We start from the raw sequence: 15,013 nt of genomic DNA, 5'->3' as shown, positions 1-15,013 counted from the left end.
CCCATTCTCGCTGTCAATAAGAATGATGACAGACCCCACGGCTCTGATAGGAGGTCGGCCTGACGTGATGAAAGCCTGTTTTATTGGTTCATAAGGTTTGAAGCACAGAGATATACAGCACTGCTATACGGCAAGGCTTTTGTTTCAAACTGTAGCCATTATTTTTTGCGTTTTGTTCAATTCTCAAATGACCTATAAGTGGATGAAAATGACTCAGCATTTTTTGGTTTCTTGCTTGTTGGTTTCTTCTGTGGGTAAAATTCCAAGCTTCCCCCCACCCTCCGATAGATACACCACAGTATTGATTGAAATTGGTGCCCTCTAGTGGGAGCTGCTGGTAGTGGGGCGCTAAGCAGACAGTCAGGCTCCAAGCAGTCCGGGTGAAGATGCAAATCAAAAAGCCATTAGAGAAAGCCAGCGAGTTAAATCACATTTGTGAAGGTTGCACAGATTGATTTACATAGAGAGAGAATGTGTCTCGTGAATTCAAAGAAACCATAATCCCACTCTCTGTGTCCATGGAACATGAGGACGTTTCTGCATCAAGTGTTCGACTGACCAGCCCACATAATTATTGATTATAAAACCAATTAAAGTTACGTCAATGTGACGGGAATGTGCAGCAAAATCCAGATGAAAAACAGCCCCATCTGTATTAAATATTAGTTTAATGCCACGTCAAAACCAAAGATGAGCTCTGGGTTTGACACTTATTATGTGGCATCCCTCTTGCATCATGGTTATGTGAAAATCAGGGGGTTTTGGGTACAGAAATACACATGGTAGCTACATTACCCGTAATTCCTCAGTTTATGATATCAGGGCCGATGGGATGCAGTTCAGTTAACTGGCAGCACACTTTGACTTTTTGAAGGCTTCATGAAAGTGCTGGGCATTAAATCTAATCAGTAACATATCCGTGTTTCTACAATCTGCTTAACTGCAACTGTGTGCGTGTGTGTGTGTGTGTGTGTGTGTGTGTGGAAGGGAAAAAAAATCAAATAAATGAAAAGCAGATAGTGTGCATTCATATATTCTCTATAGTGAAGGTCACAGGTTCATGCTATCATTGAGTGCACAGTTATTTTGGTGTGTGTCACTGGTTCTCCACAGGCTTTGACTCACCTTTCGGTCGCGGGTGAGTGTGAGGCCAGACTTAATTGAATAGTAGCAGGAAGTGTGACTAATTACCCAAAGGAAGCAGACTGACTTACTGCAATGCTGCAATCGCTGCTCTTCCAAATGCAATACATCCTCACTGATATCCACTCATGGGATGTTTAGTCAGACGACCGATACAGGGACACAGGTTTTCAATCTTTAAATTGGTAGCATAATAATTATAGCATTCAATGATGCCTTAAAAAGCTGTCCAGGTAGGCAGCCCATAGGTTTTGGAACACAGCTAAAGCCTCTACCCTCATTCTCCAACACACCAGTCACTTGTTGCAGTCTAACTGGTGCTCGGTAAGGAGTTGATGGAAGCTAATTACACATTTGGTATTTACTTTTTCTGGGTAATTTAGTGAAGGTGGCTCTTACAGGTCTGCTTCTAATTATAGAGACACGCGGAGAGACAGGAATAGCTTTGTGTCACTAAGAGACCAAGCAGTTCCAGCCAGTAGAGTCAAGATGCTATTTCTCAGACCAGAGCTACATATATTAAGATAAATAGTGTATTATTTCAGATTAAATAATGAGTTAAGGTTAGTTATTTAAAGGAGTTTTAAGTAACAGTTTTCATGAAGTGTTTATAAATGCATTACTAATGTGCTATTCACTCTCTGTGCATTCATATGATACATTTATACTTGTAAAAGTCTAATCACAGTTGTTAGACATTTCAACACTCAGTGATTAATTATTTGACTTTTCGTTATAGCACACAATCAGCATCACATTTGGAGTTTAACAAACTCGATGAATGTGGTAAGACGAGTATTATGATGTATTAACTGCAGCTACAATTATTCATAACAACCTAAACCTGATTATAATGTGTACTGTAATGCATTATGAATACCTTTAATGCATTATATATAGGCTACAGGCTTCATAGAAAGTGTTACTGAGTGTTGCCGCATCCCACTGCTACATTTCACCTTGAGACAACAGAATTATTTAAAGATTTAGATGGTTAAGCTCTATTTCTCCCCAGATCCCACTGGATATACTTTCATTTTCTAGCGTGGCGCTCATTATTCCTTTCCACCGAATGAAATGTGCTTACTAATAAGCTGACAAATATTCCTCTGGAAGCGCTGCCTGTTTTAGTAATGACGTGTTTTGAAAGCAGGCCGAGGGAGATTCTTCTTTTCTGCAACAGTGTGACCGCGTCGTAGGTCAAGGTAAACGACATCTAGCTGTGTTTATTATGATTTCTGAGGTAACTGGTTGAATGACGGAGTGCTGTCACTCGAACCCCACCGAGGTTAAGGTCAGTGTTGTCGTGAAGACTTGTGACATAAATCTGGTCCTCGTTGCAATTCATTCTGGTCAAGATCCACCCACTCGGACAGGAAGACTATTTGATGGACATACAAAGCAACCAACTTTTTGTTCACCACAGTTTTGTCAAATTTTTGAGGTTGCGTAAAACCAACCAGTCATATTTGATCCAATTACATCGTGCCATTTCTGCCAACCTTTTTCATCTGACGCTAGGAACAGTGTGTCCTTCACCGTTTGTACTCGAGAAATTCAAGGAGCCTTTATAAAATGCCTCAAGCTTAAAACGGCTTATGTACTTTCTTCCCTCACAGTTCGGTCTCTAGCTTTCATAATCTCTGAATCTCTCTGTCCCTGCTTCTTGCTTTCGATCTCTCCACTTCTGCTGATTGACAACTGGAGGAGAATTTAAGACACTGGCTCCCCTGCCGTGAGGTCCTTCATATCTCTGTTTCAGCTCTCATCAAACGAAGAGTGCTTTGTTGGCATGTGTCTCAGTAACAGATTGAAAAACTTTCCCACTTTTCCGGTTTTCAGAAAAGTATTTGAAAAGTTGTAGAAGTGAGTGTTATATTTATTTATTCTTAAAGTTGAATCGGACTGGAAATTCGTTAATGGAATGCATTATTTTAAATAACTTTATTACTTTATATAATTTAATAATATAATCTTATAAATTATAAACATTTTATACATTACTTAAAATATAATTTATTTTTTTATTTATTTACTTATTTATTTATGTATTATTTTTTATGGTGAAATGTGGCCTAGAAATGTTTCTTGAAGGGTTTTTTGTGGGAAACAGACGCACCTTGGGTTTTATAGACAAACTACAGCCCATTTACATATGAGGAAAGGTATTTTATTTTTCTTGGCAGAGATTCCAGCCATTAACAAGTGGCAAGGTTACAAATGTGTTTGCTTTTACAATTTGTTGCATTACTTTACACTTAATGAGGGATTTTTTTTTTTTCCGTACAGTGCTCAAAGTAGAAGAGTTTGGCTGTTGCTTTGAGTGTTTGTAGACCTTTAATGAAGTGACCGTGGGGCTGACAGGTGCTATTATTGGGAAGATTAAATGAGACGAAGGGCTACTGGCTCCCTTGGACAAGATAATGATGTTTTTCCTGGAAAGAGGAAAACCAGGAACTGTTTAAAGTTGCACTGAGAAGAAAGGTTTGGCATGGTGATATATTCCAGATGTGTCTGTCCCGTTTGGTTCATTCAGTAGATATCCCAAGGTGTCAACCATGTGGCATAATACTATTTGAAGTATTTGTCTTTGCTAAGTAGGCAGTATGCTGATAAACCATTTAAACTCAGACTTGAAACTTTCCTGTTACTGTTACAGCTCAAATGGAGAACTGTTGATCACAAACAAGTGTTATATCCAAACTTATAATACTGGGAGAAAGACAAAGGGTCGTTTTACCATTATGTAACCTTGTTTCGCAAGCGCCATCATCCATTGATTTGTATGGTCTTCATCACTCTGGAGAATATTCTGAGAAGATACTTTAATTGGTTGGGTAATAGTTGGGTATTCTCAGTGTCTGTGTGCTTTAATGTGGATGTTAGCTGCTCCGTGGGGACTCTCGAGGGAAACTAGACTAAATGAGTCTCTGTTTGCAACACTCATGAAGATTCTGATGTACAATCAACCTTCAAATAAACACAATGAACTCCATTGGCAGCTACTGACGCTGATTAATTCAGGTCACTTAATGAATCTAGCTGTCGGTTGTGTGGGTCTTCTGTCAAGAGCACGCAAATGGCAAGCCTGTTATCTTTCTACGGGCTGGTATTTATCTGATATACAATTAGGAGGGACGTTTTGCCAGTTTATTTCGAAATTCCATCAACGGGCCAATGAGAACGTGGTCTAACCGAGTAGGCATGGTTTGGCACCCTATTAATTTCTCCTCCGCCTGACGCATGGGGTCTCAACATCGAGTTCATTTCCAAATGTCAACTTTATGCCAAGTCAACACTGATAATGTCATGCCAGGTGAGAGGAAGAGACATTCGTCATGGTCTCACTGGGATCGAGTTTGTGTGGGTGTCCTGTCTGAGAGCATTTAGGAGGCACGTCTTTCAATGGGACGAGGGGCAGCCAAGGGCCAGCGCACACACAGGAAACTTGTACTGACAGCACAACTGCCTGCACTTCCTGTGAAAGCGCACAGTGGCGTCTCGTCCTTGCAGAAACGACAAACACTCTCGCCCTTCTCCGCTGAGGGTCTCGTCTTGGAGTGATGGTTAAAATACACATACACAACCATACACATGCAATAAAACCCCTAGACCCCATCCTCTCCCACTCTCCCCCGAGCCAAACAAGAGAATCACAGCCATATGTCAGCCGTCTGCGTCCCCACTCATGTGGCGGAACGCCGTGCCTCGGTATGAATGGAAAACTACCATGAAATCAATGGAGAAACTGCGTTAGACTGCAGAATGACTGCTGGTGCGTTATGGGTAAACAGCGGTGAGCTGCGATCGCTGCCGCCTCAGCCCTGATTCAGCAGTCTTGTTTGTCTCTCAGTTACAGTGTCACAAGATGATTCGTTTTCCTTGAGCTGTCTCTCTGTCCCTGAATGCTGCAAACACATTCTGTATGCTCTACCCAACGCAGCACACCCTACTTTTATTTGATTATTTGTGCAAGCAATTAAAATGTTTCATCTTCCCTCTTCATGTCATTCCAAACTCTCTTCAGAATATCGTCTACAGAAGGAAAATAAAAGTCATACTGGTTGGGGACAACATAAGGGGAAGTAAATGATGGCCAAATTTTAAAATTCTTTAATTCCTCCCTTTTTTAGCTCTTTCCTTTAGCCTTGGTATTGTTTTCAATTATCATAAATTCCTCTAGTAAGATATAGAAGGTTTTACAGACCTGTACAGTACTATATAACTTAAATTACAGCATTACACAAAAGCCCTCAAGTCTTTCAGGGCTGGTAAATATTCCGTATGCTATCCGTTTTTTATTAACAACACAATTATATCCCTTCGCCGCCCGCTGTCCTGTGATTTGTAATCTGAACTTCATCTAAAAGCATTCAAATACACCCCAAATACGGTCTTTGGAGCGCAAGGCGATAAACTCACAGACCCTTCTGGCTGATGCATGACAGATTTTCACAGCAGCTGACTCCCCCTATTGCCTGACTGTTGTAAATGCAGGCTTCCAGTACCTGCGCAGTTATAGGCACTGCATAGAGAGCAGACTGTAGAGCGAGCCGAACACTGCCGTTTGTCAGCGGGGCACTGAGGACGGGGACAACCTGGGCTCAGATACTCTTAAGAGGTATACACACTTCACTTGAGCTTAAGTCTAGCAGGCTGAAACAGCAGGGACTGTTAACTGCTTGAGTCAGGGACAAAGCCAGGGAATCTGTGTGTTTGTTTGATGGATGTGTGTGTCTGGACGCATGTATGTGTGCGTTGGCAACCTGCTCTTGAGGGGAGGAGGCAGCGCTCATGAATGACGGCCGTATGAGTGTGTGTGTGTGTGTGTGTATGTGTGTCCGTTTAATGCTGTGTGAACGCTGAGGGTGGCATAGTTGGGTTTCACAGTGAAGTGATGCATAAGCCAAACAAGCGCTTGCTCATTAATAGAGACAAAACCACAGTGTCAGAGCTGTTGGGATGAATCGAAAATAATGGGTCGCAGGAAAAGAAACCGTGACGCATGATGAATAGCTGTGAGTGAAATCACGGGGCACTAGGGCATTAGATTAATGCTGTTTAGATGGGATTCAGCACACGTCTGGGGACTAGGGAGCATTGGAACTGACTTTGGGATGTGTTTGTTTTCATGTGAGCTTCTGCCGGTCTCACAGTGGGAAACACCAGCTAAGTTCATCCCCTAAAATAACGGGACGGGAAACTGGTTAACCTTGGCTCGGTGTACTTCCCTCCGTGAAACTATCAGATTGAAAGACTGCTTTACCGCCAGTTTCCTTCTGCCATAACAGTCGCTTATTTACAGCTGCAGACCGGCCCGTTTCACCCTCCCTCGTGCCTGAGTGTTAATGGCAGCATTGATTAAAGCATTTACAGTGTGCTGCTGGTTATCATTGTGCATTCGAGATGCCAGCTTGCTTGCAACAGAGCTTCTCTTCGGTAAACTGTTGGCTGTCTAGGCTGATAAAATGTTAATGGTGGTTTTCAGATAAACCAATCTGTTTCTAAGAAAGTAAATGACTGTGGTAATGGTTCTCTCAGGGAGATTTCGCTCGTATTCCACTGCGAAGATACTTCTTTAGCCTTATTTTAATGAGAATCTCCTCTTCCTCTACCTGTCAGCTTTATGATTTTAATTTTTTTGCTTATCTTTTAAACCCCAAGTTAAAGCTGAATCATGCAATTTTTTCTGACATTAAATACCTTCTCTTATCCTAGCTTAATATCCAGAGACAACTTTTAGTAAACCAATTTCCCTGAAAAGTGAAAACGCTTTGGCTCTCTGGTGTTTTCAAAACACTGCACGGCAACATTAGCTCAACCAATTAAGAATTTTAATTTCAGTAATTTTTTTCTAACTGACAAACGATGCTCGTTTTATTAACCGATTATTAACCATTAACCAACAAGATTATTTTAAATTAGAATTGAATTAAATTATAAAGGAAAGGATAAAGGATACAGGAAATGTACGTCATCCAAGCAGCCCAAAACATGATAAATCTTTATTTTAACTTTCTTTTAAAACATTCAGTTACCAGTCATATCCTTATCTGTAAATGTCACAAATCCACACAAGCCTTTCCATTTTTTGCATAAAGGCCTACCCTGACAGTTTGCGTTGTTAAAGTTTTTACTGAAATATCGCTGGAGCGGCGGTCGCGCATTAAACAGTCAGAACACAGAGAGGCGAGGGAGACGATATTCAGCACAAAAACATTCACTGTGCTGAAATATCTGTTGACATTTATATTTAGGTATAATACTCAACATGCCATGCGAGTAATTTTTGAGAGTAGGAACTGTGAAGGGACAGCAGCATGTAATTGTCTGAATATTAATAATCAGACGCTTTTACAGGATAAAGAAATGACAGTAAGAGTAGACTAACTGTGATTAAAGTACACGCGATGCGTGTTCCTGCAGAACATTACTGCGATGTCTTTATTATCTTTAATGTTTTAATTTTTGATCTAGAGATTTTAACTATATTCATTATGTAGCCTACAGTGATTAACAAATGTATAAAAAATATGAAAAAATAAAAATATGGGTTTTAACCAATTTTTTAAGGGTTTCAGCAGCCCCTGCTGCTCTTGAGTAACAGTATTGGTATTTACCAAAATAATTTTTTAGCTTATTGTATTGGTTAGACATCAAATATGTGAAAGCTTTTTTTTCTTATATTTAATTTTACTGTTATATATAATTATTATATATTATTATTGCTGTTTTCCTTGAAAGGCAGATATATTGCACTATATTGATTTATAGTGTTTTTTTATTATTATTCATAAACCCAATTGATCAAAAAGTACATAAAGAATGCCAGCAAGCATGTGAGCTGATATCAAAGGCAAAGGAGGCCAGTTTTGTTATTATGTGAAGAAATACTATTTAGTTGTTTCAGTTTGTTATTTGTCCAACAATCACATTTTTAGAATTCATTTTTTTGACAGATTCCTACAATATTTGTGTTTTGTCTTATGACAAATGGTCTATTAAATTGTTAAGCACTGTATGTTTTGCTAGCATTCAGGTGGCACATTTGTTTTAAGAACATTGGGCAGAATGTGGAATAGTGTGTTTTTGTCAGTAAAATTAAAATCCGATTAATCGATTTATTGAAAACAATAATCGGGCAACTACTCGCTTATCAAAATAATCATTAGTTGCAGCCCTACCCTAGTTTATAAAGCTTAACTTTTATAGTCCTAAAGGTAGAGTATATAGTATTAAAGTTCACACTTTATTTTAAATCATATGATGCATTTTCTCTTTGGAGTGTTATAAGCTGTTCGTGAATAGAGAAGATCCCTGAAGTTGCAAAGACTTAATTCTCAAACCCAAAGAGATATTCTTTATAAAAGTTAAGACTCATCCACGCCCTCCTAAAACGCCTCTTTGAAAATATGCCCCACTTGTCTACGTCACGATGTTGGAAGATTTGCATAATGCCACCCAAATGCTCATGCACAGAAAGAAGGTGTAACTTTGACTCTAGCTGTAGTATTGTTGCTGCCGCCATGTTGTGGAGACGCTGTGTGTTTCATTGTGAAAGCGAAAATACTTAGCTTGGCCTTCCAAAAGAGGACACAACTAGAAATCTCTGATTAGATTGTATTTTCAACAGCGCATTTTATGGAGGACTGTTTCCTGATCCTGGGAGACTACGTTAGACTATAGTGCCGTCTGTAAGTACATTTACAGATTTAAAAGATTTGCCACTCATGATTCAAACATGAGTTTTAACCCTTTGTAGAGTAGCGCTTGTTGTTTGTCATTTCTCTTATCACAAATGCAGACATGGTTTTATGTTTACTCAGCACCATATGCAACGCAGAGTGTAAAAAGACAGTATATGTCATGATAATCTGTAGTTATGTCCCCACTGGATTCAACAAATGGCTCGTTTTGTAATGTGTTTTATTGTTTCTGTCTTGTTGCGCCTGTGTTCTGACTGGGACACAGCATCACAGTATGGGAAGGGGCGTAACATTTCCGTCACACTCTTGAGATATTTGGCCAACCACAACAATCACAAATCTTCTACTAGCTTTCTTCAGGTCGTTTTCTCACTGTGTCCTGTATTTGTCCAGTTGATGTTATTTACCATTAATATGAAAATAGGAAACGCAGGGTTACAAATATACTTTGCGAAAAACCTGACTACTGTAAAGCATGAACAAGATAGCTGCTTCTGCGTTAACCATTTTAAATATGTGCACTAGTCTCTTGATTTTCTTCTTGTTCTTTGCTGTATTTCTCTCTCTCTCTCTCTCTCTCTCTCTCTCTCTCTCTCTGTCTATCTCTGTCATTTCGTTCTCTCGTCTTGCTTTCTCTTCCCATGTCTCACTTGCTTTCTTTGTGGATCTCTGGGCGCTTGGGGCAATAAGCGGAAGACAGAGTGATTTCTCTTTCCTTCCTTTCAAAGGTCCAGATGGACATTTTCTGCCCGTTGAGCGCATGAACTACTGTGGCACTGCAGCGCCCCTAATTCTCTCAGCCCTCCGTCAGGCAGGGAAAAGGGGAACAAGGTTAGGCTGCAGAGAATCACTGTCTTATACTCCACTTCTTTTTCTGACCTTTCAACCACTGCATAAGTTTACCTCACTAACTCAGAAATACAAATTCCTTCTACATCCTGGGCTGTAGGGTGAACCAAAGCATATATGCCATAGCCAAACCAGAGCTGAATTCACCTGGTTTTCTAGATGTGAAAATGTGTAAATTCTTTGCTGTTTTCTCTGCCATGACTGGAGGTGTTGGCATGTGTGGTAGTGTGACAGTTTGTTTAATTTTGGAGGTGACAGTGGTTTGGAGTGGTGAGCAGAGGCCTTTATTGGCTTTCTTTTGTATTATGTTGAGTTTAAGTGGGAGGATGACTAAAGAGCTCTTCATCACCCTGCTCTTGTTAACGACTCCTCATCATATGCTGAAACCACAACAGACGAAACCTTTTAACTGTGGCATCTTTGAGCGGAATGCTTTCTTTTGTCTGGCGAAGACATAGATGTGTTTAATTGGTCACTGTGTTTGAGGTGGTGAGACAGAATGGCTGATATGCTGATATATATATATGTATTATGAGGCATAATAATATGGTCTAAAATAAACATCCTTTGAAATTTTACTGAATATGTGGGTTTAAATTGAATTGACCACTTTAAATACATTTTAGTATGTCATTCATAACTTTATCATTATGCAGGGTGCAGATTATGGGAGTTTGGGGAGGTCTCTTCACCCTAATTATGGCAGAATCTGTCTAAAAGAAGCCAGAACAAAAGTTTTTACTATAGCAACAATAGGATGGTTGATCATTTTCTGTCAGGATCAAAATCGGCTGGTACTTTGACAAAACAGAAAAAGTAAAATGCATGCTGTCTGGATGAGCTGAAAAAGCTGAATCTCCCAGTAGTTTTTGTATAATTCACACAATGATTTGAAACAATACAGACAAAAGACCCGTACAGGCAATTCAGTTAGTGAGAGGATGTGATCACACATGAGTGTCCCTTGCCACTGGGGTGCTTTAGCCTAAGTGGGAAATGGAAAACCGTTTCACAATGAAAGAGCAGCGCTCTAAGATTTGTGACATGAGTTTTTAAGGGGCCCTAGAACAGACCCCTGAGGAACACCTATCCAAGGAATCTTTTAGACATATTACTGAGTCACCAGGAGGTTGCATTTGTTCATACAGACCCAGTATATTAAGCAATAAATAAGGCCTTTCTTAATTTAGTGTTCCCTGCATGCTGTTTCAACATTGTTGCTGTTGCACTTCTGGTATTGCTCTGAAAGAGTTTTATAAAAACTTGCTGCGCAAGGACTTAATTTAAAAGACTTTAAAATGGTTTAAAAGCTTAATGTGCAATGACAACATCCTTTAGAGAGGAATTCGCCTTTGGAAAAGTTAATTTGTTGTAACTTGTTGTAAGTTATTAAATGGATCAGTGGCGTCACAATGTCATGTAAGAAAATCATTAGAAAATCCAGGTAATCTGTTAAGGCATTTTGAGGGATAGTTTTGATCAAATTGTCCTTATGCTCAAGTCGGCTGCTATGTTTTTCTCTTACTCTAATAGTTTTTGTTTTCCTAATGGTTCTGGTCAACATGACTCAATCTTCTGTCAATCAAACCACAGAAGCATTTTATCTGCCCAGGTCCTCTTTGACAAGTTTTCATTAATCTATATTGTCTGTTTAGATGTTGTTTTTTTCCGTTGTTGTTCATCCATCTTCTGTTCCTCATCAGAATTTTTCCCTCATATTCCCTATAGATCTACACTGATTGGGCGAACCATTATTTGGCAAAGTCCGGCTGTCCGAGGCTTATTAAGGACCTGACTCAGGACATACCCGATGGAGTTCTGCTGGCAGAAATCATCCAGATAATAGGTAAGGATACAAGCGCACACACACACACACACACACACACACAGTTCAGGCTAATAAATCTATACAGCTCATTTGAGTGATACAATTATTTGTGTAAAACCTAACTACTTACTGCGATTCAGCTTAAATTATTCTGTTCACTTTAAACTGGATTAGAAGCTGTATAAAATCTGCAACATGAGAATTGAATGCTATTTCAGCACTATTAAAGCATGTGTCTCCCATGTGTTCACTTTAGAGAGCCCAGAGTGGTGTGCGTTGTGTGCATGTGTGTCAGTCTGTCTCTTTTCTTTTTCCTTTTTTCTTTTCCCCATCCCAATTTTTCCCTCCTCTGGGCTGTCCTGAAACTTTATTATGAACCGCTAGCATACAATGGCAGATTTTATGTCACAAACTCGCAACCAACAGCTGATGAATTAACAGCCGTTCATTTTCTCAGCGTTTTCTCCCACACTGCAAACATACACATGCTCATTCAATCACAAGCTCTCACAAACTGCAAAGGCAAACTTTCTTGCCTCATGACAGTAACCTGTGGATGGAAAGGCCAGAGGTTGTGGTTCTGCAGAGGTTTAACCCAGCAATATATCTGTTGCAGCTAATGAGAAAGTAGAAGATATCAACAGCTGCCCCAAGAGTCACTCTCAAATGGTAAGTGTCCTTTTTTTTCTTTAGTTATAATGTAATACATTAACAACATGATGCCTGTTCTCGCCATTATTGTTTCTTGTCTATATTTGATTGTTTTTCCCTGGCATATTAACTTTGTTTTTATTTGTTAACATTTAACAGCTATAGATCATTCTTATAGATAAAAATATTTTGGTCAAGAAGAGAAAATGCTGTAATTTTGACACAAAATTGTGTCTGCTTATAAATTAAAATTATTAAATGTAACTAAAAACTAATAGTGAAGGAAACAAGTGTCCAGATTTCATGCACAAAAAAATTCATTTATTCTTTGTTAATGTCACAACAGTATAATAGTGTTATTTTTATAGCATATTTACCATAAACAGCACTTTACTGTGTCATTTAGAAAAAAAACTGTAAAATTGCACCTGTCAGAAAATTAAGAAAACATATTATTATCTAGTTTCTTCTGGCCTGCCAAATCATGATGTTTTTGATGATTCTGCAAAATAAAGATCATCTGTGTAGATAAGATCTTATATGCTTATGTTTTGTTTATACTGTAGCACATTGCAGTGATTGAACTCTTGCTAAGCTGTACTAAAGTAAAGGCTTTAGTGGCCCCACAGGTCTTTTTTCGCAATAGAATGGCCCGGCCGAGTCCTAGGCTGTAGCTCTCTGCATGTCAATGAATACAGTAGAGAATCTTGGGATAGTTGCTGTGGGCTTCTACTAATAACTCCCATGTAGCAATGCTTGTCAGTTTAGGAGAGCACAAAGACCCCAGTAAAAGCTTACAATCAAGGCTAACTGTGGTTTGTGTGTGAGAGTGTTTTGGGGAAGGCGTAGGAGGCTTCATTGTTCCATTCAGTGCCCATTGATCTTGCACCTGCTGCCGGCATGAGTGTGTACACGTATGTAGAGGTTTTACACTGAGGAAGCGTGCCTGTTTATGAGAAACTATTTACGGGAAGTTGAGGTTATGGAGGAATTTGACCTACACACACTGTATCACAGCCAACCTTCACGACCAAAACATCAGCATGTCGTTGCAGATTAATGGAGGGACTTCTCTGTGATTGCTGAGGTATTTGCCAGTATTTGATGGATAGTAACAGGTATTGTGTAAAAACAGCAAGTTTTGTTGATGGATAGGATGCTGGTATACAGGGTTCTTAAATAGATTGTAGGAATAGTTCAGCCGATATTTTTTCTTTCTTTATCCATGCAGTGAAAGTGAATATGCTGACACATTGGTCCCATTGGGTAACACTTTCGAATAGGGAACACTTATCCACTATTAACTCTGACTTTTCCCTCCTAATTTGCTGCTTATTAATAGGTAGTAAGTTAAGTTTAGTTATGGGTAGGATTAGGGATGTAGAATAAGGTCATGTGGAATAAGGCATTAATGTGTGCTTAATTACTACTAATAAATTGCTAATATTCCAGTAATATTCATGCTAATAAGCAACTTTTTAAGAGACCCTAAAATAAAGTGTTACATAACATTGTTGGTGGGACGCATATATACAAAATTGGTGGGACACATGTATACAAAGTGAGCCAGTTGACCTAATTGAATTGATCTGAATGGACAAAAACAGTTGAACATTTTCGTGACTCCTACAGAATTATATATATATATATATATATATATATATATATATATATATATATATATATATATATATATATATATAAAAATATATATATTTTTTTTTTTTTTTTTTTTTTTTTTTTTTTTTTTTTTACCATAGTAGTTTGGAACTAGTCCTTTAACCAGCTCCACCTCCCATAACCAAGCTTAATCAGAAAAATCATCCTGTTTAACCAGCATTTTAATTAGAATTCATGCTTGGTTAAGCCGGTCTTTTCTGGAGGGTGTTATGTAGGATGGGGTCATTTATGTGTGTTAAATGAGAGGATAAGAAATATCCTGGCCACAGTCTGGTTAACATGTTCAGGAATAAGTCAGGAAGCTAATCTATTGTGCCCCTTTTCCTGTATTTGTTACTGTGTGGCAGTTAATATTAAACAGTAAATCATGTCAAGCCTCATTGCTCAGGGAGTCTGCAATCTGCCATTGTGGAATGATCAATTATAACTATTCTTCAGAAAGGAAATTCCTAATCAATAAGGATTAGATAGCCCTCCATGCCTTTTCAGCTATGAACCAATAAAAATGTACAACTTAGTAAAATATGCTTGCTCACGTCCATTAAAAGCACCTGTTAAAAGTGACTCAGTTAAATGAGTGTACTGTTGGGTGCTTTCCCAGGCAGTGAAAATGGTTGCTAAATTACATGCGTAATAAACTCTCTCTCATTGATCTGATTGGTCTCTTGGGGGTTAATTAAATTGGCATGAAGAGAGGCAGATAAATCGGTGCCTACATGCTGTTCATTTACTGACCCTTATGGAAATGTTTGTCTTTTGAACCGCAGCTGCACCAGAAGCTAAAAAGGTGAGAACCACTTTTCCCAAAAGCAATGGCTAAGATCCCAAGGCTGGTATTCTGACTAGTCTGGAATTCTGAACATTTTGGTCCACCAAATGAGCCCTTGCTGCCATTCTTGGACTAGTCAGTGAGAGACGGCTATTTCTGAAAGTTATGTATCAGAATGGGAGCTCCCCTTGACATGAGCATATCCCATAAGCCTTCCTTGATTAGCAGATCCAGGGATTGCGATGTCTCTGAGTAGGCATGGGTCGGTATGAGATTCTGACAGTATGATAACCTTAGAAAAAAATTATAATAATAATTTTACATCTCAACAATAATCAGAACATAAATTATTTTCTGTAGAAAAAATGCAGTTACTTCAGTGAGCTT

At 38.9% G+C, this 15,013-nt stretch overlaps 1 protein-coding gene across 10 annotated transcripts in view; it reads left to right on the top strand.

Moving 5' to 3' along the window:
• The window catches only part of LOC127956183 (neuron navigator 3), a 293,499-nt gene that overhangs the window by 183,576 nt on the left and 94,910 nt on the right, over positions 1-15,013 (top strand). For all 10 annotated transcript variants that reach the window (XM_052553943.1, XM_052553941.1, XM_052553942.1 and 7 more), the window contains 2 exons: positions 11,427-11,544; positions 12,143-12,195. In XM_052553943.1, the coding sequence (XP_052409903.1) occupies positions 11,427-11,544; positions 12,143-12,195 (171 nt within the window). The remainder of the gene's footprint in view (positions 1-11,426; positions 11,545-12,142; positions 12,196-15,013) is intronic.

The sequence above is a fragment of the Carassius gibelio genome, chromosome B4 (assembly GCF_023724105.1).
Source record: "Carassius gibelio isolate Cgi1373 ecotype wild population from Czech Republic chromosome B4, carGib1.2-hapl.c, whole genome shotgun sequence".
NCBI classification, from domain to species: domain Eukaryota; kingdom Metazoa; phylum Chordata; class Actinopteri; order Cypriniformes; family Cyprinidae; genus Carassius; species Carassius gibelio.
Note: the sequence above shows the minus strand (reverse complement) of the source record. Positions and strands in the feature narration are given on the sequence as shown.